The sequence below is a fragment of the Platichthys flesus genome, chromosome 21 (assembly GCF_949316205.1).
Source record: "Platichthys flesus chromosome 21, fPlaFle2.1, whole genome shotgun sequence".
Classification (NCBI taxonomy): domain Eukaryota; kingdom Metazoa; phylum Chordata; class Actinopteri; order Pleuronectiformes; family Pleuronectidae; genus Platichthys; species Platichthys flesus.
This window is the reverse complement of record NC_084965.1, coordinates 3723604-3738286: the sequence shown is the minus strand read 5'-3', so window position 1 is coordinate 3738286 and position 14683 is coordinate 3723604. Positions and strand designations below refer to the sequence as shown.

General features: G+C 40.8%; 1 protein-coding gene and 1 long non-coding RNA gene across 3 annotated transcripts; one reads left to right on the top strand and one right to left on the bottom strand.

Annotated features, from left to right (window-relative positions):
- Window positions 1–1064: 1064 nt before the first annotated feature.
- On the bottom strand, window positions 1065–8236 carry LOC133932751 (uncharacterized). Of its 2 annotated transcripts, none has more exons than XR_009911980.1 (3): window positions 8046–8236; window positions 4776–4865; window positions 1065–2980 (listed from the first exon to the last, which is right to left on the bottom strand). It is a non-coding gene; the product is annotated as an uncharacterized LOC133932751 (long non-coding RNA). The 2 variants fall into 2 exon arrangements; XR_009911981.1 differs by lacking the exon at window positions 8046–8236 and adding an exon at window positions 5568–5682.
- Window positions 8237–9251: 1015 nt separating this feature from the next.
- Window positions 9252–14045, top strand: rdh12l (retinol dehydrogenase 12, like). Its single transcript, XM_062379574.1, has 7 exons — window positions 9252–9385; window positions 9935–10050; window positions 10755–10910; window positions 10987–11091; window positions 13040–13249; window positions 13359–13551; window positions 13642–14045. The coding sequence occupies exons 1-7, from the start codon at window positions 9372–9374 to the stop codon at window positions 13736–13738; spliced, it is 891 nt and encodes a 296-aa protein (XP_062235558.1). The 5' UTR covers window positions 9252–9371; the 3' UTR covers window positions 13739–14045.
- Window positions 14046–14683: the final 638 nt, after the last annotated feature.

Sequence of the window (14683 nt, the reverse complement as noted above, 5' to 3'; positions counted from 1 at the left end):
CGCCCCTTATGACAATGACAAAACTGTGCAGGAGGGAGACCTGATTTGCATGGTAACCCTGACGTGCATTATGTATTCCAGTCTATTCATATTCTTACTCAGCGTGTTGAGGTCTGGATGATCTTCTACAAACTTGTGCAGAACATGTGTGTAAACCTGGTGATTTATCACCTGTTTTACTTGCTGCAGCAGTTGCTACATACTTGTCTGACATATACCGTTCAGTGTTTAACATAACACACTCTGGTGGATTCACTGCAGGGGAGAAATATGGCAAATGTCCAGATGTTTTTTAAACAATTCTGCAAGAACACAGCTGAATGTATGTGTCGAGGTCGTTTCATATCTCCAGTAAAACTCTGCTAAAATCTGTTGAGCATTTATTTATTTGTAAAAATATGAAGATAATAAAAGGCAATCAAGTTAGGTTTAAAAAAGAATACTGATACATAGTATAACATACACCTTTCCCTGCTAGGTTAGAGAAACAAACATGAGTAATGTGATCTCCATCAGGGCAGCAACATACGACTGAACCATTTCCTGTTTGGCAATTTGTCGTCCAAGCAAAAACACAACGGTTACTTTGTTGCCGCAATGTTTCTTCACATCGAGCTGAATTACAGAGCTTTTATTGTGAAAAGTTGTAGACTGGGTTGCTTCAGAAACCTCTACAACATACAATTCAAGAAATTGCTATGAGTGTAAGAAATAGATGTTAGTACAGCAGCAACAAACAGCGTTTTTGGCTCTGCTCGGTCCATGAGGACTTTTAATCCACTCAATCGGTGCTGAAATGTAGTTTAAATACAAATTGGGATTATGTGAGATCTTACATAACGTAATCCCTGAGAGGAAAAGGGACGAAATTAAAGCCGTGTCCTGGCAAACTTCTCCGGAATTTCGTTGAGTCCGCAGTGGGAGGCTCAAACGGTTCAACTGCCTAAAAGGTTTTTCTAGACAAACACATGCAAAACCACTCCCACCATTAAGACAATTAACTGGCCGAGTGCACACTGACCAGATGTGGGACGCCTATACCTAAACGTATAAGAGAACCCGAGAGAAAACAAAACTCTCAGATGGAATTTTTCACTGTTTATTCACATAACATCCCTGAGGTAACACAGTAACCCCCCCTGTGATTACGTAAAAGAGTGACCCCAATCAACTTCCTCCTAATGAATCATCTGGACTCGGTTAGTGTATTTGTGGAGCTCGTCTGACGCAGAGGCCTGTTGGCCACAGGAAGAGAGGAGGTCACAGTCGACTGCTGCTGGATGGACGAGCTGCTCCGTCATTATTCTCCCACTCAAACGTTTTTCCACTCCACTCGTCCGCTATGATCTTTGCCTTCGGTCCGAAACATGCTCTCTATCCTGTGTGTCTTAGTGTTTTTACATTGTCTCTGCACAAATCCATAATTATTGTGATCTCGTTATTACGGTAAAGTGTAATGCACGTACATTACATGACAACATGAGCTAAATTCAAACTGTCCTGCAACCCCGTAATCTGTATTAAGAAGCAGTTATGTCATCACGGATTCTTGAATGTGCGCCGGTCATTTGGTTAAACGATTACTTACACGCAGCCATAAATTTGCAAATAGAAATAATAATTGTCTTAATTTAATTTTCTATTCAAAGTGGAAAGTTATTGTTCTCACTATGCAAAGTGCTTTGAGATAATGAATGTGGTCATTTGGTGCTGTGCAAGCAAGATATGATTTAATCTCAACTTATCCAACTTCATTAAAGCATCAGAGAGGCTAATGCTAAGCTAATTAACTGGTAGACCTGATTTAAAGTCGCTGCCTAGTGACAGACACATTAGAGCCACCGATCTATGAGATATTACATATCAAGTCGTTTGAAATTTGTAGTTCGATCCTCAAATGTGCAATAACCAATTTGTTTTGGTCACTAGGGGGCATCAGAAACAACAAGGACATTTATATCACCATTTTAAGTTGATTGTTGTGTTTCTTGCTCATCTCGCAAATATAAGTCCAACTGGTCCTCTCTTTTTGCTAAATTTCTGGTCACTACCTACGCCCGAGCAGACTATCTGGCTCATTAGCCACCAACAGATAATGATTATTTTCTCGAAGCAATTCAAAGCCTTTGATTTGCTGTGAATAGAGGGGCACAGTGGTGCGTTTTATCCTCCGGGTCATTCATGAGAAAGCTTGCAGCTGTCACTACACTGCCACTGTGTCTACACACTGATTTACTGAGGAGACCAGATACTGGCCCCTCACAGAAAATCAGAGGAACTTAGATCAACCTATGATTGTTTGTTTCAGGGAGATGAGAAAATAAAATAGAGATAGTTGCCTTTAGTACACTGTTCCTCCTTGTGTTGATGAATTGATAGAAGTAAATGTCACATCATGAGAGCAGGTGTTCTGGCATCAACAAACAGTAGCTACTGTAAATCACTCTCTTATAGTTTCCCATATCGACTATTTCAATGTGAAGACAATAGTTTATTTGATCAGGTCGTACAATGATCAGATTCATTCTAGACTTCAAGGCTTTTTGTACTTTTTTGGAGATTTCAAATACTTTTCGTACTTGTTCCCACCTGACAGATGATCTGCTAATCGCCCAGGGAGTCAGACTCTGCTTTGTTCTTCGCAACTAAACAGACTATAAATAGTTCTTTGGAAAAACCTGTCCTTTATTATCTGAACATCAAATTTAGAGAAACCGAAAACCAAACATTTGGAAGGTTAGATAAGAGGTAGGATGTGATGTACCTTGAATTTATCAAACTTGACACAGCAGCACAAGAGAGAAGCGTAAAGGTCAAAATAAGATCTGGAAATAGTTGCTTGTGACGGTGCAAATATCTATCAGGCTCCCTCTCATGTTATTATCTTCATCTTCACTCTTCTCCTCATCCTCCTGACTTCACTGTTTCCTTCTCTGCTTCCATCACATCATCCAGGACAGAGCGGAATCCCTGAAGGTCTCTAATCAAACACAAAAGTTTGATATGTACAGAATTCACTCACTTTTTTCATTTGCAACTGAACCAAAATATTTGCATTGTTGAAATATGCAGTAATGGAAAGTAACATCAACACAGACACCCGTGCATCATTATTCATATTGTTTATCCTCTGGGGTTTGTACTGGGGCCCAGAGCCACAGCCCAGGGGACACTGGGCGAGGGGCCGGGGGTGCAGAGCAGACAGGTCACCAGTTTACTGCAGGTCCAACACACAGAGACAAACACGCATTCAGGCTCAAACCAATTAAGAGTCTCCAATTAACCGAACCCCAATCTGCATGTCTTTGTACTGTGGGAGGAAGTTACCCACAGGACACCCATGCAGACACTGGGAGAACGTGCAAACCCCTCACTGAAAGAGCCCAGCCTCACTGGAGCTTCACCATAAATCTAGAAAGATACAGAGTATAATACACTGACAGCAGGGAGACAGAAAACTGTTTGTTTGTTAAACTTTACTGTCATGAAGATCTCTTGGGCTCTTCAGCATCACAGCAGTTTCTGGAAAGAGACAATGTCATACAAGTCCTGCTGCATCTGAACCTTTCATATAGAGGAGAAACTCTCCCAGGATGCATTGCACTCCAGTGACGAACCATTCTTCAAAGAGTTAGTGGAGCAGGCACAGCGAGGACAGAGGATGTCATGACTGAAACAGGTTAATAAAGAAATATTCACATTCTGCTCTTCCCTTTGCAGTCAGTATTCAATGTTTCTAAAAGTCTTTAGAAACTGTGCAACAGGAGAATCATTGACAAGAATGATTCTGTTTCCTACATGTGTTTGTATAATCTTAGTTTTTACTCCCTTCAGGTCACAGGGGTCTTCAGTCTGCACATTACACTCCTGGCAGAGATCAGATAATAAAACCTGATAATATTACTGACACCAAGTTGCTTAACGAGGGGCTGAGGGACGACTGTCGCTCAGTGGTGGATAAAGTTCACACGTAGTAAAGCAAGCCGCACCTGCTACTTCTGCAGGAGGAGGAAGAGAGTTACACTTTAACAGCAGTGAAAAACTCGGTCAACAGTAAAAGCAAAGAGTATTGATAAAGTGATTTCCACACCGATGTTCCAGGGGGTTGTGTAAATTAATAAATCAGGACCTAATGGCCGAGCGACAGCATGAGACAGGGCCGGCTCCCACGTCACAGTATTTGATAAAGGTGACATGTTGGATGTGAAGGAGGGTTAATGTGTCAGGAGGCGAGGACGTGTAACGATCAACGTGTGAAGGGTTATGAGAAATACAGGGAATCAAACTGTGACTCTATTATTTACAGTGCAGAACATACATAGCTGCGTCAACGCCCAGTCAGCCATGTGAACATACGTTTGTTCTGCAGGGGTCACTGTTTCCTCCATCGCCCTTTAACTGAACTGAACTGTCTACTAAGTAAAGCATTGATTACATCATAACCAGTGCAGTGGCAGCTCATTGCGTTGGTACGATCCACTGAAACAACCCAGATACCAGCAGGTTGTGTTGTATGAAACTGCTCCAGGAACGTCACACTGAAACATGACACCGGGCCTCGCGGCGCTATAAATGTCATAAAGCATCCACACACACACACACACATACACACACACACACCTTCCCCTCCACAGGACGCCTCCGTGCACAGCTCACAACTGTTGACTCCTTGAGACGGTTCTATAAATAGCAGCGAGCGCCTGTTTCCTGCGGCTCGTGGCGGATCCCTAATGACCGGCCGCTCACCTTCAAAGGGCAACGCAGCCTAGACTCACCACGCCGCCATGCTGCCTCCATCTTGGACGATCTGTTTGATGGACAGAGCCGACACCTGACGGTTCAGCTGTGATGATGCACGATGCCGCCTGAAATGAAACAGTGACGATCAAAAGGTGGACGTGAAGGGAATTAGATGACATGTGGTGAATCTGCTGTGATGGTGCTCTGGTCTACGTCAGGATCAAGGCCCTGAAATCTTATTATCTCAATCAGAGTGACAGGGATCTGGCCAGAGACTTTTTTTTCATTTTTTTTGTTTCATATTTTCAGGTTGTATATCCGTTCATTTGTCCGTCCCATGTCTTGTGGACAAGATATCTCAAGAACATCTTGAGGGAATCTCTTCAAATTTGGGACAAACATTTAGTAGGACTCACGGATGAACTGATTACGATTTAAAGGTCAAAGGTCAATTTGTCTGTGGTCTCGTTTGTTTGAAGTGCACGACACAGGGTTGTTTAGAAGTGAAGGATCTTGTGCAGTTTCAGTTGGACGCAGTCAGCTCTCTCACTGCCAGATGCCAGTAAATCCCTCACACTGAACCTTGTGCCCTTGTGCTTTGCCAGCTCATCCCTGTTTAAAGGGACATTTCACACATTTAAGTGCGGACACCGTTCTGTGAATTACTCAGGACAGTTTCTGTAGATAGGTTTTCTATTGCTGTTTTATAAATTTGGAAAAAACAACCTGAGCATGAAGATTGGAGCCCATAATCAGGATGCGTTGTATAACAGTAATCATCTTTTTATTTTTTGGCCTTACTAACATGTTGTAAGATTTACACCAACCTTACAGATTTATTTGTCCGGAGAAAACGCAAACGTTGACAGAAAGCGCTTGAGCCCAGTTATGGAAAGAGCCGGTGCGGGCGGGCTAAATGACACAGTGTGTTTGAGTCAGCAGCCCGGTGGTCAGATGAAGGGCTCTGTCATCTGGTTTATAAAACAGCACCGCCGATCAAAAAACAAGACTGTAATTATGATCTGCTCTAGATATGGATCTGAGGGAAACGCTGCGGCAGTGGAGAAAGCCATTACAGGTCGGAGATTGGATCAGCGGAGGAGAAACGACCTGAACAAAATGAATGGCAGCGTTTACGTGTTATGTAACATGGTGACTGAGGCTGAAAGGGTGAGAAACCAAATACAGAGGCAGGGCACAGGAGGAGGAGAAGGAGGAGGAGGAGGAGGAGGAGGTGCAGCAGACAGAAAAGAGACAGACTAAACAGAATGTGACTGGTGGGTGAACCGGTGAAGGCCGGGCTGCACGGGGATGAGGACGCCCGGAGATGTTTATCATGTCCCACAGCTTCAGATCATTTGAGGGTTTTGTTGAAGGGAGGTCATTGGACGAGCCAGACTGATGGCCGCCGGCCTGCATGAGTGTGTGTTTTTGTGTGTATGTGTTTGTGTGTCAGGGGACGTGACCTATGAAAGATTGTTGTAATGTAAACATGAAGGCGGCGTGTTCTGCCAGCTTTGCTACTTGACCTGCTGCAAAGGGCAAGAGAAGGAGTTTCCTTTCTTTAAACATAGTGATTCTCTAAATCACTACGTTCACATCGAGGGTTGAGGAGCTCAGAGTCAAAGTCTGAGTTTAGAGAAACTCCTCCTCCGTAAATTAAACATTTTATTCAAATCATGACGACATTCGAAAGTGACGAGCGCTCTGCTTGATTATTGGTTTAGCCTGAATCACAATTTTGTTTGTTTATATTAGTTAAAGTCAGTTTAATCATTATTTACCTACAACAAGAATTAAAGATCATTATTAATATTATAAGTTGTTCTTTCATGTTTTTTCAGACTGTTTATATTTACTTTATATAAATGCTCATAATGGTTGTTGACATTAAGACAGACAATATATAATCTTTTCATAATTATTCTTCTGAATATTGTGTCTGTATGCTCACATTATTTTATGTCTTAAAATATGCCTAAAATGTATCTTTTAAATGTTTACTGTTTATATTTACTTGTTTGTTAACCACATTTCATAAATACACTATAATTCCCCAGCAAAATATTAATTCATATCAACATAAGATATTCTCCTTCAGCTCTTGTTTGTGTATTTGTTTATTTTCTCCATCCCTCTGTATTAAAAATAAAAACCTGCATCCTCTCGCTCTCCATCTGCCAAAGCTAATAGTCCCATAATAGCTAATGGATTGTTCTCAGAGTTTAGTGAGTGCATCCTCCTGCGTGTCCATTGTCTTCGGCTTCGTGGAAGCTGCTGATGTGGTGCCAGTAACAGTTGAGGTAAACTGTTGTGTCTGATGTGTTTTCCGTGTCACTAATGAAAACAAAAATCAACAACCAACACAAGGGATAAAAACGACATGATTAAAAATAAACAACTTTGGATAGAGATTCTTAATTTGCTACAAATATTCAGGATAAAATAAAAGGTTTAGATAAATAATTAAATATTTATGTCTCACCTGATGGAAGATTGATGTGCTTTCACTTTCTCCCTCAAAGAGGTAAAATTACAGACAGGGATTTCAAAGTTTGTGGAAGAATGAGATATGGCCCAAAGGTGGACGGTAACTAAAGATATGTCAGCTCCCGAACTGTGAAGCCAAATCATCTTGATCACCCCCTGGTGGCTGGCTGCAGTACAGGCATTACCCTATACTTCCTGCATGTTAGTGGATGGAGCATGGACCAAACTAAAAAGTCAAAATAAACGCTTCCCAAGATGGTTTCTGTCGTTATCTTATCTCACTGATGTATGCTCAAGTCATATTTATAATTTAATTCATTAATTGATGCTTAAAAAAACAGGATGAGAGGTCATGATTGGTGACGCGCAGCTAAAAACCACATCCAAGATGTAACGCTTAATAATTCATAGAATTCATGGAACATATTTAGGCGACTGATATTTAATCTAATGTGTAATTTGACCCAAATCAAAATCTGGATCAAAAGCAGATTTAAATGTGGTTTCAGCTTCCACGTTGGATAATCTCCTAATCTGCATTGTGTTGATTGTGTTGATTGAATTTAAGGTAACAGTAGAATCACAGGAGGAGGTGGGGGGGTCTTGCAATCAAGAGAAGTGCACACAGACTTAATTTAGATTTCTTACAACTGTCTATTTATCAGAGTGGAACACACAATAACACACACACACACACACACTGTATGAACACACACAGACTCACACAATGACTGATCCAGCAGAGAAACGGGAAGGAAACGTTTGCTTACGCACAATCAGCTGATGACCGCTGCAGAGTTTCCTGAGCTAGTGACCTTGTGTCCACAGTGTAAAACCCACTGTTGCGCTGGAATCATGTCTGTGACATGTGAGTGAACCGTGCACGCCGCGGTGTGACCTCTGCAGAAAGGCATGATGGGTAATTCTGTGTGATTTTTTTTTTCTTTCTGCGATTCCTGCAGATTATTATTGAGCAGCAGAGTGAGACCTCGGCCAAGGACGAGATTCCTCCACACACCAAGCTGCTGATCTGTGTGCAGACAAAACACAGACACACGGAGCTGCTGCTGTCAAAGCAGACAAGGCTCCACGGTGTTAAAGGTGGTTAGTGGTTAAAGGACGCCACCTGCTGGAGGAACTGCATAGTCACAGTATAACTATGTCCAGAAAGGAGGAGGATTTTTATACTTTTGTTAGTTTATTTCTTTGCTTCATTATCAATTTATACTATGGACGCGATTTTTGTAAATTAGTTAAAGTCTGAGTTTCATATTGCAAAATTTACAATTTGTTAAATTGTTTTGTTGTTTATTAAGGAAGAATTAGTTGAATGACAAATACTTCTGAGGGATATTATTTTTCCCTGGGTTTATACTAATTGTTTTTACTATTATTAATCTTTATCAATCAGAATATATTTGATATCAATGGTGTAATGCCAAATTGACATTACTCTGAAAAGGGTTTTTTTTTCCATTAAATACATAGTGTATTTAATATTGTGTGAGTACATTTACTAGAGTTCTTAAGAATTGAGATATTTGTACTATACTTTATACTTGTACTCTACATTTCAAAAAGAAATACCCTTTTTACCATAATTATTTGATGGCTTTAGGTAAATGGAAAAAAACAATAATCAGCAGTTCAAATGAAGATAATAATTTTAAATTCACAACAACCAATTCAAAACTAACAAGAAAAGTGTGTAGATGAGTGATAATAAAATATCATCATATATTTTAATGTATCGTCAAATGGGAAAAGTTTCAGGACTGAATATGTATCATTATATTTAGGGTCAATTTAATTAACATATTAATAAATAAATTCTCCTTTTTAATTTGACCTAAAGCCCAGTTATGGAGTCCCCGCCCGTCCGGCGAAGCCCGCATTCATAATCAAGCACAAATATCCCAGAGGGCGGACTGAACTTCATAATTCGACCAATCGGCGTTGAGCAACTCTGACGCCGCTGCAGTTGATTGGCTAAAACACCAAACACATACAAAGGAGGTGGATTAGGTAAACGACACTTCCGGATCAACAGGTTTTCAATTTGTGGAACAGTTTATAGTTCGATTCCTTGAAAGTTAAGATTCACAGTTTTTTTTTGTGTGTCAGCCTCAAAACGAGAAAGGATGCAGACGATCAGGTGAGAGCTGCTTTCATCAGGCTGTGGAATTCTGTAGTTTTAGTTCGAGATTAAAACTACAAATAAAAACCCGATTCTGTCATAAATAGATTAATGATCGTATCTGTGGACATATTTAATTAACTTGGGAGGAAATGAAGACAAACCAGTGGTTTAGTGTTACTGTGGTTGAGTGTTAATGTGGTTTAATGTAGTTTTTCAGGGTTGTTCTCCCCATTTTGTTGAATCGCAGTGTTAAGTCATTTCTCAACATCCTGGAAACTAGATTTTTTTTTCAAATGCTTTATTGAAAAAAACATTAAAATTTACAAAGAATCAAGTTCGTGTGTACATGACAAAATAATAACATGATCAAATAAACTAAAGACAAATAGAAATATGTTTATTTGCGTCAGAAGTGATTATGAAGGAAATGTGTTCATAAATGGAGAATATGATAATAGTAATAAATGGTAACAGAGATGGAATCTGAACTGGATGGGTTCCCTTTGGGATTATGAAGTTCAAGTTGAACACGTTGACAGTTTAATTACTTTTATGACGTCTCAGAAACTACTTCCGGACGCCCTGGTCCTCTGACGTCCGACTGGATGACAGGACCGTGGTGATCACCGGAGCCAACACCGGGATCGGTAAAGAAACGGCCTTGGACCTGGCAAAAAGAGGTGCGACCGGCTAAAGCTTCTTACAACACACAGCTGCTCATGAGCTCATCTGACTCGTTATCACATCATCTCTCTTTCTGCCATGTCATGATGACTCACATCAATTTAAAGAGACCTCCAGTGTTTGAGCCTGGGTCTGTTCAACCAGACTTCCCACATGATGTGTTTCTGGTGGTTTGACCTGTTCCAATAGGCTCTGGTTTCATTTCACGTCAAATTATACCCAACCTTCATTTGAAAAATCCTCCTCCTCCTCCTCCTCACCTTTCCATTACAGATGTTCTGATACCATTCATCCCATCGATACCTGGACTTTGCAGACTGTGTAACAGCTGTAAGCTACTGATCCTGAATGGAAGTGATGATTGGTTTTATATGACATGTCTGAGGTTTAACCATTGAGAATGATTCCATAGAACATATTGTGTAAATCCCTTCAGCAGTTTTTGCCTCATCCTGCTGACTTAGCAAGCGATGAAGCAACATTTTTTGTAAAACGGTGTGTAACCCATTTCCTGTGTCACAAGACAAAGTGTGCATTGTGTTTCCACATTTGCTTCAGTGATGAAACCATAGTCTGGTTGAGTAATGTCCACATTTGGTCATGAGAGGGTGCTGTCCTCCCTCTTCTCCACACGTCACTTTACTATCTGTTGATTGTCTGGACAGTGTAGACAGACAGCTGTTTTATTCTTCTGTTTTAGGGGCGAAGGTCATCATAGCGTGCAGGGACATGGAGAAAGCAGAGGCCGCTGTTAACGACGTCATCGAAAAATCCGAAAACAAGAACGTCCGCTGCATGAAACTTGACCTGTCAGATACCAAGTCCATTAGAGAATTCGCTGAAGCCATCAACAAAGGTAAAACCCGGAGGAATTTTTTAAAAGAAACAAAAAAAAAACAGCATTTTAAATTTGTTCATGTTCTTTTCTGCAGAGGAGCCCAAACTCAATATCCTCATCAACAATGCCGGCGTGATGGTTTGTCCTTATGGGAAAACAGCAGATGGCTTTGAGATGCAGATCGGTGTCAATCACATGGGTAAATAAATCCATGTTATCTGTGTGGTGAGGAGACGATGACCTGGTATTGAAGGTTCTTAGAGTTTCAGTCCCAAGCAGACAGCTCTGAATAGCTGTCAACGCACCCGAGACCCAATCACTCAAACCACTGATCTGGGAGCTGATCTGTGATGCCTAATGCAAGGGACCGCTGACCCACCACAGTTTCATCATGACATCAAAAATGTGTTTCCGCTCCTCTTCAGTGTGCACTTTGAGCCGCTCAGCTCCTCCCAACCCGCTCCCCCTCTGTCCCTCTCCCTTCTCACAACATTTTTTTGACATCTAGTGGTCATGTTGCAGCTGAATGCCCCCCCCCCCCCCTTGTGGAAACCTTCTGTTGTCAGAAAAACTCAAAAGGTGTTTGTCTGGACAACTGTAAAAACATGGCAGCCCCTGCAGCGAGGACCTGTTCCCAGTGTAAATATAAAGTATTCAAATATAAACGGTCAATTCTAGTGTAAATAGAAGAACCATTCGTACAATTTAGATGAAACACACTAGTAAAAACATCACTAAGATTATTTTACACAGACAATCTTAGAGCTGAACTAGTGATCAGATCTCTCAGGACAGATGTTGATTCCACGTCTAACCAGGGCCTGTTGAGAAGTTTTTAGCCTTTAGCCCAAACACCTAAACACTAATGTGTCCTATTTTACCTCCTCCGGTCCTCTTGCCGGAGGAGATTTTGGCAGTAAAACCAGTGTTTCTGTTAAATATTGATTCGTGTTGACACTATTAGCTTTTCGCTGTGCTGGTATCAGCTAAGACAATCCCCTGGGGCAATAATAAGGAAGAGATGGACAAACTTCCTCCTGCTAAAGTTCACAGACACAGTTTTAATGAGGGTGCATAAAGTGTAAATTTAATCACTTTAAACTCGAGCTGGTTGGTTGGGACTTCACTACTGTGTCTGGATTTTTATAACAACTGCAAAAGGACAACACAGAAGATAATGGTTAAAGTAAAAGTTTCAGTCTGGCAAATCTAATTTACCTGACGACTGAGTTAGCATTTTCTAAAATTTGACACGTGTGTTTAACAAACCTATAGAAGTTCAACTTTAGTTCGAGCTGCAAGAGAAGGTGCAATGATAAGTTTAACTAACAAGAACAAGTCGATTGACTCTTTATGAATAACCGAAGCATCCAAAGTGAACTTGAGTAAAATCTCCCTTTTCCTTTGAACCCTTATACTAATGATAATAAAGGGAGTAAGCAGGAAATCTGCAGAGTGTAGATTTACTGTGCACCTATCTTTTGTTGACACATTTATTCTCTTGATAACGTTCCTTCGAAATTAAATGTGTCATTGTGCACCTTTGACTTCAGGTTTTGACATTTAATGACCCACACACCCAAATGTGCTCCGACAGGCACGGGTGCATTTTCTGGATTAAATATAACCACAGCTGGAGGGGAGTGTGATATAAAATGAGATCATCCTTTTTAAGGGAAATTTGACACGTTACTGCGCTTAATGAAATATCAAAATCAGTAAGAAACATTATACATTTATAAAATGGCCAAGCAGACGTCTGTGTGAGAGACGTGCAGTGTGTAGACTTGTTGTGCACTTAGCTTTGTTGACACAAGTGCTTTCTTGATAACGTTCCTTCGAAATAACTGTGTCATTGTGCACCTTTGACTTCAGGTTTTAAATTTGAACACCAACACACTCGGATGTACTCCGAAACGCACAAGTGCATATTCTGCATTAAAAAATTTGCTGCGTATAAAAGATATAAAATGAGAGTCCTTTTTAAATTGAAATTTAACTTAAGGAAATAGTAATTAAAATCAGTCAGAATATTTGTATCACTTCACGACAACTGCATCAGTTTGCAAGCAAGGAACTTTTTTAAGGAACCATTCTGAGAAGTTAATCAAACATAAGTCGTTCAATCTTCTTCTCTTGTTCTCCAGGTCACTTCCTGCTGACACATTTATTGCTGGACCTGATGAAAAGATCGGCGCCGGCCAGGATAGTCACCGTGTCCTCCATGGCTCACTCCTGGGGCGCCATCAATCTGGACGACATCAACAGCGAGAAGGGTTACAACAAGGGCAAAGCTTACTCCCAGAGCAAGCTCGCCAACATCCTGTTCACCCACACGCTCGCCAAAAAACTAGAAGGTGAGCACCACACTCTTTCAAAAGCTCCGCCTGGCAGCTCTGGTATCTTTCGCTTTCTCATTCATGTTTTACTGCAACATTTTAAAATTTAATAAAATGTTTTCCCTAGGCACGGGTGTGACGACGTACTCCCTCCACCCCGGTGTCGTCCAGACAGATTTGTGGCGCCACCTCAGCGGCCCCGAGCAGTTCATCATGAAGATTGTCAGTCCCTTCACCAAAGACTCTGTGCAGGGAGCTCAGACCACCATTTACTGCGCGGTGGAGCCGACGCTGGAGAAGGAGAGCGGTGGATACTACAGGTACTTTGATTTAGACTGTACACAGCAGTCCATACGTTTCCTGTGCACACATAGAACACTGTCCAATACATGATGTCTTTGTCTTTTCAGTGACTGTGCTCCTGCAACCTGCTCAGCAGCTGGGAAAGATGACGACGTGGCTCAGAAGTTGTGGGACCTGAGCTGTAGTCTTCTCTCCATCACGTGAAAATGTGTCCGTCTGGATTTAGAATGAAATCCCAGAGTTTACATTCTGATCTGATGGGTTTTCTATGTTAACGGTCATTTATATTTCGATATATGTTAACACATGTTTTTCAACACTTCTTGTTTGTATTTGTTTTACTTATGTACGTACAGTATGATGCATGGAACTGGAAGTTTTTATAATAAAGAAACTACTGAGATAAGTTTACATTACATAACCTTTTTTAATAGGTCAGACTGCAGCGTCTTCTCAATGTCATTATTTTCTGTTCTGTTTTTTCCTGAAATTAAACTCTAACACTCCGTCACCTTGTTTCTGCTTCTGCACTTTGTTTCAATAAGGATTCATGTGGAAAAAGTGCAAAACCACAACATTATAATTGTATTACTAAGTTTCTTCCTTCTCAAGTCAGTCATGATTTATTTAGTTAGTTCCTTTTCCTCATACCTCAGCCTTCGTCACTGATTTTATATTAAGCAACAACTCAAACTTTTATGCTGCCACAGGATTCCAGTGTACCTGTGGAGGATTGATAAAAGCGAAGACACAAAGGTTGAACATCAATATTCCGGGAAGTTTGCCAGAGGTTACAGGGGCCAGGACGACTAATAAAAAAAGAGTTCCTGAGAAGACGGCGTTCTTACGAACTCTAATTTACAAACCCAGTTATCAGCCAAAAAATTGGCGCCTTTAAATTAGATTCTTTTTTTCATTCATTTCAGTTAAGATCCCAGTTTTAAGTAGTTATAATTGACTATTAGTGTTAAGTAACTAACAATAGGAAAGTATATCATTATTTACCTTTCACTTTCAAACAGTAATTTGGTGAAAGGAAGCAAAAATGCTGCAGTAAAGATAATATGAAGTGTGTGTGTGTGCGTGTGTTTGTGTGTGTGTGTGGGGGGGGGGGGGTAACTGAGAGGTTCCATGTTAAACTGATTTGGT